The sequence below is a fragment of the Arachis hypogaea genome, chromosome 20, assembly GCF_003086295.3.
Source record: "Arachis hypogaea cultivar Tifrunner chromosome 20, arahy.Tifrunner.gnm2.J5K5, whole genome shotgun sequence".
NCBI classification, from domain to species: Eukaryota; Viridiplantae; Streptophyta; class Magnoliopsida; order Fabales; family Fabaceae; genus Arachis; species Arachis hypogaea.
Window position 1 is genome coordinate 129,901,602 of NC_092055.1, and position 9,830 is coordinate 129,911,431.

Below are 9,830 nucleotides of genomic sequence, written 5' to 3' on the forward strand. Positions count from 1 at the left end.
ACCACTTATCTTTCTAATCTATATTTTCATTTCTCCTCTTTCAAATATTTGTTACATATAATTTGAAGAGAATACTAATGTTATAATTAAAAGTTAGAATCAAGATTCGATTGTTTTAAAAAAAAATTAATTTTGAATTAATTTTATAACTATCAATATAATTTTTTTATGCTAATATCTAATTATATTTTATATACATAGAGAGAAAAAATATTATTTTTAAATAACAAGTATAAAAATTAATTATTTCTATTTATGCAACAGACTTAACACCTAATTAAATATAAAAGTATACACGTTAAATTATTTTAAATTTTAGATAACGAATGTTAAAATTAATTATTAATAAAAAATTAGACTTTTTCATATAAAAATCATAACTAAAAATCTTATTATTTGATTTTTTATTTATAAATATCTTGGTCTTCTTAGTCAGAGATTTTTGTCAACCTACAATTTTTTTTGTAGAAATAATTTGATTTTATAAATCTTGGACTGTAGTTTTAAAAAATGTATATTCTCGTAATATTATTACGAGTAAAATACTAGTAGGATAAAATTATAAACCTAACTTAATTGATTAATAAAAATAATTCACAATTCTATACAAATTTAAAAGTATAGTATACAATTATAAATACAAAACTGACAAACATGTGTCATTCAAATTAATTTCCAACACAACTAATAATATCCTAAATTCCTAATTCAAAATAAGTCAATACACATAAACAATTAACAATCAGATTAATGAAATCAAATTAGTAATTACATCGTCAAAACAAATTCAATCACAATTAACAAACCAACTATATCAATTATCAAACAATGAAGAAAATAAGCAATGAAGCAAGCAAATCAATGATTCAGTATTTCAGACTTTTGATGAATCATGAATGTACCAAGAGTCCAAGACTCCATGAGGCAGCAACCAGCAGCCAGCAGCGGTGCAGCGCCCAACGGCAGCAGGACGAAGGCTGAACAACTGAAGACTGAAGAGTAAAGAGGATCGCAGAAGAAGACAGAACCAGAAGAGGAACGCAGAAGAAGAACGCAAAAGAGGAACGCAGAAGAAGAACGCAAAACCAGAGTACCAGACAACCAGTGACGCAGAAGAGAAATGCTGAAGAAGTAGATAGAACCAGACGTTGAAGGAACGCAGAACCACAACCAGTGACACAGAAGAGGAACGCAGAAGAAGAAGGCAAAACCAGACACGGCGATGCAAGGAAAAATCGCATATCGGACGAGTATCGATGAGTGTCGTGTTCGAAATGTGTCCGACATACGGACGCGACAAAATAGGGAAGTGTCCGTGCTTCATAGGTTGTAAATTTCAGTTGTTTTCAAAGTATCCCTACTTTTCATAACTCATATCATATGAACTAAGAATCGATTCTCAGATTTCAAGTTCATAGAATTGGTATGTGGAATTATAATTCCAATTCTATGTTACCCCGAAAATAAAAAAAAAAATGAAATTAATGGACCCAATTCCAATTCAAAGCTCTAATTTCATACACAATTCCATAAACAATTTGCATTTGTCAGACATAAAATATACCTATTTCGTACAATATATATGTATAATGGAGTTAACACTCAAATTGCCCTGAAATTTGCCAAGAGTCTTAAATTGATCCTTTAAATTTTTGTCTCAATTCAAGGGCCAACTTTAGTCTCGGAAAAAATTCCAGGAGCTAATTTGAGTACTAACTCATGTATGATCATAGTATTATCATTACTATACCAAAGGGTAATTCTGAATGCTCTCAAGCACAAAAATTACATAAAGATAAGAACATTTGTACAATTAAATCAAGGGGGGAAATTGGCAGAAATACAGATCGAAAAATATTTCTTGGCCACGGCTACAGTGCACCAAAATAAGTATGGAGTACAACAGATTATTAGTTAGATCCAATGGTTAACACATCTCTAGACTTACATATTCACCATTGGATCTAGTGGTACACCATACTTATTTAGGTGTACCACAGACAGGTTACCATGTTCGTTTACTCATACTTCTATAATGCTCTAATATCATAGAAGGTTACCAGAACCTTTATAAAATTTGGAACACTTATCAGATTGGGATCCAAAAAGGAAAAGCTGAAAAAAAAAAAGGTTACTCTAGCGAATTGATGAGGTCTTTAAAATTGAAAACCAGCCAATCAGCTTTTGTAGCAACAGCTTCTCGAAGTTGAACACCGGCATAGCAAATGAACAAATCAGCACCACCTGGTCTGCGAGCCTAAACGCGATTAAAAAAAAATCAAATTATTACATTTGATATGAAATAAGAATTAAACTTGACTATACAAACTGATAAAAGGAAGAGAATATTATCATTACAATTTTATATTTACAGATTAGAAGTTTATGGAGAATTGAAGTCTTTCCATCAATGACTCAATGAAATTCACCAAAAATATAACTAGCATGGGTGGGTTCATTTGTGTATCCACACTTCAACATCACGATTGGTTTTTGAGCGAAATGTACAACTGTTTTGGTGTAATAGGAAATTGCAAAGGATATAAACTAGAAACAATTTATCATAAGCAAAAACATTAGTTAATTCAACATATTCTCGAGTCTAATCATGAAAACCATAATTAGAAACAAAGTATTTGATCAAACAAGCAGCAAGTATTACGGAAGGTTTCTTTTCTTACCTCAAGATCAGTTGCACCATCCCCAATCATAGCTAATGCCTTGTATCCATGAGCCTGATGAAATATTTTGATCAGATTTTACAAGAAACAAAATAATTGAAGTTCACATGCAAGTGCAAGCCTAACCTTCCTCAGTTGTTGTACTGCAGTAGCTTTGCCGCCACTTCTTGAAGTAGGTTCATTTGCATCAAAACCCAGAAACTCTCCAGAGCTTCCGAAAAGTAGTTGATTGGCAAAAATGTTCTCTTTTGGTATCCCGAGAATCGATGCAACAGGCTTCATAAGAAACACAATAACATTTAGAAAGAAAAATATCATTTGCAATTCCTGATTAAATGGAAGAACTAGTTTTTTCTCTGTTATATAGTTTTTATTTTTTTCCGATGGAATGCTAGTAATAGTTTTCAAATACTTCATATTTTATTTTCAAATGCAACAGTTAAAGGAAATTTATCCAAGTTCACAATATAATTATAGTAACCAATATGGATCAGAAAACCCATGAAAGTACTACTATTTTCCATACATTGATCATTTGACGAAAGCCTCCAGATATCAAATATACATCCATGTGATTGGCCTTCAGCTTCTGGACTAATTCTTGAATGCCAGGGGAAAGCCTGCATATTAATTAGTAGAATTGTTTCAACAAGGAGAAAAGAGGATACCCAGTTGAACTTTGGTGATGCAGATAAAACCTTATCTTTCGTCAAAGTTTAGGCTAGTCATATCAAGGGGTAAATCTATGGTATTTCTTCTTTTTTTTTTTTTTTTTCACTCAATAACATTCATTAAATGGTAAACTATGATTTCAACATAAAGGAATATATATTATTTTTGTTCTAGAATCTAGATACTATGCAGCATTTCCTGTTGAGGCACGAAAATCAAATATATCTTAAAACTGCATCAGATGGAAAAATACATCATTTCTTGGATTGGTTACTGCCATAGTCAAGACCATCCTTGGTTAGAGTGACTATTTTCTCTAGATTATACGTCAGTCTTTAACCCTACACCTTCTCCTGATCTATCTGTCTGAGATGGGCACAGAAAACTGGGTAGTACGTACTTGATACTCTACTCTCTCAGTGTTTAACCCATTTATCAAATGCACAACTACATGTAAACTAATAGTTAATAAATATGCCTACTCCTCATCTTAATGAAATTCTTTTTTATCCAAAAACTGCAGAGCATTGAAGAAGAAAACGATATTGAGTTAAGGTCTTTTACATACTAGCATATCGATAATGTTTCATATAAAATGAATGATTCATTCAATTTGTAAGGCAAAGAATGATTAAGATTATTCAAAGCAAATCAAGATATAGGAAGTTAACTGGTTAAGAATGTAAAATCAGTTCTATCCAATAATTGCCAAAGATGGTTAAGAAAAAGTAGTTAGTAATACCGTGGGGGCCTTTGCTCAAGAAAATTCTGAACCTGAGATAAAGAGGGATTGAACAATTTCAGTCTAGCAGCCAAGGCTTCCTCAAAAGGAACAGAACCACCCATAGCTCTGCAAAAATTTAACACTTAAATCAGAAATCACAAACAAATACTTCCTTGATACCCTATTTATCTGTTACTGCAACATCTTTGTACCACTTTGAATCCTTTTATTCGGATGCACTGTTCCAAAGATGTACCAGAAAGTAACGATGACTAGTAAATGGATTCAGAGAGAGCATAAAATAACCAAAGATGAAATCTTTTAAAAATAACTCTAAACTAAAATAATCCAACCTAGCAGTCCATTCAGCAACAGCCTTTCCAGCACCACAGAACTCGGCAAGCTCGTCAATACCTTCATCCAAGCAGACGGTGCTATCGACATCAAAGCACACAGCACTACACTTTCTCCAAAGATCAAGAGTTTCTACAATTTTTGAGAATCCCATCCACATTATTATGATTGCACAATTCATTAAAGCTAAGAATTTGTACACAATGATTAAAGACACTCAAATTGACATATAGTGATTACAGTTCAAATAAGTATGGACAAATTTCTTGACACTGTTAGAGAAAGCAGTAATGTCAATTCAAGGCCTGCATAAGAGATACCTAAACTTGTTTGAACAATGACACCTACATTCTCATACTAACTGTGTATTATGTAAATCATAATTCTCAAATAACAGAACTTGAAATCAAATAACATGAATATGCCAATGAGAATATGAAGTATTATGATCATAAATTCATAATATTAGATCCTAATTCTGGAAAAATGGACTGAAAGGATAGTCTTCATCAAATTAGTAACAAATCACCATAACAGAGACAGATCCTATTTGTAACCTTTGGAAGGAATAGTGTTCTCAAAATGGCCCACTTTAGCTCCACCAACAGACGAAGCAGCAGCTACAACAACCATTGGCGAAGAATGCTTCACGATCTCAACACCAATCCCAGAGGCAATGTTGTTCCTCTTCTTCAGATGCAGCGTCGATGAAGGAACGAAAAGAGATTGGTGTTTCTTGCAACAAAAAACGCAAACTGGGTTGATCCCAGAACTCACCAACCCTTCCATGAAAACCAATTGAAGTACCTCTAACCTGTTTTTAAATCTCAATCAATCAAGTAATAACGGAGAAAATGGAGAATCAAAGAAGGAAGAAGAAGATTATGCACTAGATTATTGGATCCAAGAATGCATGAAGGGTGTTTGAATAATTGCCACTGAGTTAGTTACCTTACCTGCCTGAGGCTTTTTCTTTTTCCCACTAAAATCGAAGCTTTTGGGAGGCACCTTGAGATGGTTGGTGAGGCTCATGCTTAACCTCTTCTTACCAGAAAGTCTATGAAGCAGCAATTTTTGTGTTTTGTGGCCAGCACTTAATTATAAAAAAAAAATAAGTAATTTTTTATTATTGGATATAATCTCACACCATTAAAAACACTATTAATTACCAATTGATAGTTAAAAAACACAAAAATTACTGATCCCTTAACATTCCTCTCTTCTTATTAAAAAAAAAAAACCATTAATAATAATAATAAGAGAAAGGCTAAGCAACTTTTAGTATTTTTTTATTATTATTTGGTTAATATAAATATTAAATTATTTTTAATAAATAAATTTTATTAATTTATATATTTTAAATTTTAATAATATAAATATAAATTATATATTTATTGTGTACAACATTTTTATAAATATAAATATAAATTATTGCTAACTAAAAATAATAATATTTATTAATTATATAACATTGTTCAAATAATAATAATAAAAATAATAAAAACAATATTCCCTACTAAATCTAAATATCCCAACAAACCATCAATGCTTCAATAGGAAATGATACTATGCTTCCAAACTTATTAATTAGGATAAATGGTTAAATTCATTTTTAAAAAATTATTCGTTTTTCAAATTAGTCTCTAAAAATTTTTTTTAATTGAATTTGTCCTTCAAAAAATTTAAATTAATTATTTTAGTTCTTCTATCATTTTCTTTGTTGATAGTATCAAAATTTTTTAATGTGACACAATAAGTGATACTACAACACACATAGGAGTTTTAAATGACTATTAGTATGATAAGTTTATAAAATTAGATCAAATAAAAATTTAATTGAGGGAAAAACTTGAAACATTGAAATTCCTCAATTTGGAGTTGATTTGATCTAATTTTATAAAGTTATCATGTTAACCGCCTATTAAGACTATTAGGTGTGCGTTATGGTATTACTTAATGTGTCACGTCAATAAATTTTGATGTCGTTAGCAATGGAAGTGACAGAAGAACTAAAATGACTAACTTAAAATCTTTGTAAGACGAATTTGATTAAAAAAAAATTTTTGGAGACTAATTTAAAGAATGAGTGATTTTTTAGGGAATAATTTGACTATTTATTCTATTAATTATTATTGAAATTTGTTTTTTTTAATTACTCTATTAATCCTTATAGTTTTACCAAATTTACAATTAGGTCTCTATATATTTTTTTATTTGAGTTTTTATACTGCTTTTAATTTTGTAATTAAGTATTTCCTAATATAAAAAGTATTATAATTAACTGACTATTTTTTTGCAAATTAAAAGTATCCATAATTAAATCTTCATTAGAACTTTAATTACATATTTTTTTTTATAGAAATATTCTAATAATTTTAATAATTTTGACATGCAAATGACCTAATTACTAAATTAAAAATAATATAGAGATCTAATTGAAAAAAATATAAAAATCTAATTGTAAATTTAATAAAATTATAAAAAACAATTGAATAATTAAACTTTTGTTTAAGAATAGTGATACTAGGTCGGTATACTTTATTATTTTCTATTAGTAGTTAGTTAGTAGTATTTAACAATATTAACTAAAAGGTAAATTCAAACATTACTATATTATAGTGGCTATGATGACTATGCAAGTGTTATTAAAATTAAAATTATTTTTTTTATATTTAAGTAACACTTTTTTTAAGTAACATTTTTTAGCGTTGTTTAACAATAAAAAGTGTTACTTTAATTTTAGTCACACTTTTTAAAATACTATAATCATAGTAATCACTATAATATAGTCATCCTAAAATGATCCTAACTAAAAACATAGTAATTGATTATTGGATTAAAATTTTTGAATTTGTGATTAAAAATATTAGCTAATATAACTTGAAATTATTGGCCCTTATAATTTTGTTTTAAAAATATTAGAAAATCATTAAAAATTATTATTTTTAGTCATTATTTTTAGATATCTAATTCAATTCTTTTAGTTTAGTAATCTAACAATATATTTTAGCCTATATTTTTAAATATTGATAGCCAAAAATTATAAATTCAAATAATTATCTAATATTTTTTTTATATATTTTTTTAAATAATAACCAAATTTGTTTTATTTAAAATAATTCAAAAGTAGCCATATTTACCCCGTTTTAAGTTGTAATTGAGAGTCTGGTTATGCTCAGACTTACTTTCTTAAAAGATTTTTGAAGAAATATTTCATTGTATAAATATTGTTTTGTGTATGGTAAATAAAAAAAAATTATGTTCATATTTAAAATTTTTTAAAATTAGAGATGTTTTTGAAAATATTAAAAATTAAGAAAGTTTTTTTTTTTAAATTTAACTTGTATTTATAAAAATATTAAAAAGTATAATATAATAATATATATAAAAGATAACATTGTTAAAAATGTTCATTTATCTTTTTATAGTATCTTTTATCTTCATAATATAGATATTTTTTTGTAGATTTAATTTTATTATTATTACTTATAAAATGAATTCAGTAAAATTCGATTTCTAATTTTTTTTCCCTTTTATTTTAGTCTTTAGAATCGCACTATTTGTAAATATTCCATTGATTATATTGTATATTTCATATTCTGTAACTATTATTTTAAAAAATAATTTCTTCTTTCATTTTTTTCATTTTTTTTATTTTTCATCATACATCCAAAAGTTAGTATTTTTATATTTTTTTTCATATTTTTTATATTTTTTTCCTCTTTTTTCTTTTGCATTGACAAGAAATACTATTTTTGTTTGAATTTAGATGAAAGAGAGTTAGAGTGTTTAGATTTAGAGTATTCGAATTTAGAATCGAAGAACAAAAGAAAAGAAAAAGAGTAGAGAAAAAGAAGAAGAGAGAAGTCACGAGGAAGACAAAGAGAAAGAAAAAGAGGAAGAGAGAAAAAGAGAAGGAAGAGGAAAAAAAAAGAAGGAGAAGCTGAAGTAGAAGATGAAAAAATAAAAAAAGAATAAGAGAAAAAAAAAATACAATAATAAATTTGTATAATCACAATGAAAAAAGGAAAGAAAGGTGGTGGCTATTGTGGAGTGGTGGTGAACATATTTAAATGTGGCCTATATAACCACTAATAATTGAATTAACTTAATTGAATTTAATGATCAAAATACTTAGTCATATAGTATGACCACACATAAAATATTATTAATAGAGTTAAAATTTGTCTATTTAATAAAAAAACGTAACACCTTTTACTTAATGATATGACTGTTATAAATCGGTTATATGTTATAATTCTGTTATAAATGTTATAGATCGGTTATCAACAACAATCATTAAAATAGATATTAAAACGTTCAAATGCGCTATTACTCTCCGTTTAATGATAAAATTACTTGGAGACTCAACAATTATCTGAAAGAGTAAGAATGTTGTTCAAATTGTTGCAAATTGCAAAGCCTATTATTCACTTAATGACTTGAGCGTCAGAGTGTCTTTTGCAGGTATTCACTCCCTTGTTCTCTTATTTTCGACGTATAACTCATCTCGACGGAAAGTTTCTAGAAACTCATCGGCGGATGAGCTATGCAGCGGCCAACCTCCACAGAAACAATTGGTGCCCACCGTGGGGTCTAGAAACAAAAACCCTTCTTTCTTTAGGTCCTAATCACTTTGACTCCCTATGATGGCATGGGAGATAAAACAAAAAAAAAAACACGTCAAGAAATTCCGATCTATGATGATAGTGAACGATGCTTCTGATCCTATTTTATGTCATTATTTTTCTATCTTTTTAGACGGTCTTGCACTTGATTGGTTTTCATCTTTGCCTGCATGTTCAATTTTACGCTTTTAGGAGCTAGCTAAGCAATTCAAAGATTAGTTCGCTGCATCTTCCATCTATCTACATGATTCTGACTATCTGAACACTATCAAGCAAGGTCAGCACGAAAGTTTAAGGGAGCATGTCACCTGTTTCACCAAAGTAGCTATGGGCATCTCAAACCATCACCCTAAGGTACATCTGCATGCTATAAAAAGTGGACTTCGTCCCGAAAAGTTTCAAGAAGCCATCATAGTGGCCAAACCCAAAATCTTGGCTAAGTTTCGAAAGAAAACCAAGGGTCAAATGGAAATTGAAGAGTTGTACCAAGCTCAAAAATCCGAGAAGAATCAAAACAACAAGGATGACGATAAAACTCGGGACAACAAGAAACCTTTTTGGTTGACACCGCGTTACGAATCTTATACCCAGTTCAACACCAAAAGGGAGGAGATCATCAAAGAAATACTAAATTTAAAGCTAATAAAACCTCCTCGAAAGGCTGGAACCTACCAAGATATGAATAATGTGGACAAGACAAAGTACTGTGCTTTTCATCAAAAACACCGGCACATTACTGATGAGTGTGTTGTAGCCAAAGACTTGCTCGAG

General features: G+C 29.1%; 1 protein-coding gene across 2 annotated transcripts; it reads right to left on the reverse strand.

Annotated features, from left to right (window-relative positions):
- Window positions 1-1,757: 1,757 nt before the first annotated feature.
- LOC112784341 (phosphoserine phosphatase, chloroplastic) lies at window positions 1,758-5,507 on the reverse strand. Of its 2 annotated transcripts, none has more exons than XM_025827501.3 (8): window positions 5,388-5,507; window positions 4,989-5,245; window positions 4,431-4,563; window positions 4,096-4,203; window positions 3,208-3,301; window positions 2,808-2,957; window positions 2,682-2,735; window positions 1,758-2,257 (listed from the first exon to the last, which is right to left on the reverse strand). In XM_025827501.3, the coding sequence occupies exons 2-8, from the start codon at window positions 5,218-5,220 to the stop codon at window positions 2,132-2,134; spliced, it is 897 nt and encodes a 298-aa protein (XP_025683286.1). In that variant the 5' UTR covers window positions 5,221-5,245; window positions 5,388-5,507; the 3' UTR covers window positions 1,758-2,131. The 2 variants fall into 2 exon arrangements, with proteins under 2 accessions (XP_025683286.1, XP_025683287.1); XM_025827502.2 differs by having other exon boundaries at window positions 5,383-5,500.
- Window positions 5,508-9,830: the final 4,323 nt, after the last annotated feature.

Excerpts from the sequence above, each read along its gene's own strand:
- LOC112784341 (XM_025827501.3), bottom strand. The coding sequence starts at position 5,220 with ATGGAAGGGTTGGTGAGTTCTGGGATCAACCCAGTTTGCGTTTTTTGT. Across the intron at positions 2,958-3,207 it reads GCTTTCGTCAAATGATCAAT|CCTGTTGCATCGATTCTCGG; the intron begins GTATGGAAAATA and ends TTTCTTATGAAG. Across the intron at positions 2,736-2,807 it reads CAGTACAACAACTGAGGAAG|GCTCATGGATACAAGGCATT; the intron begins GTTAGGCTTGCA and ends ATATTTCATCAG.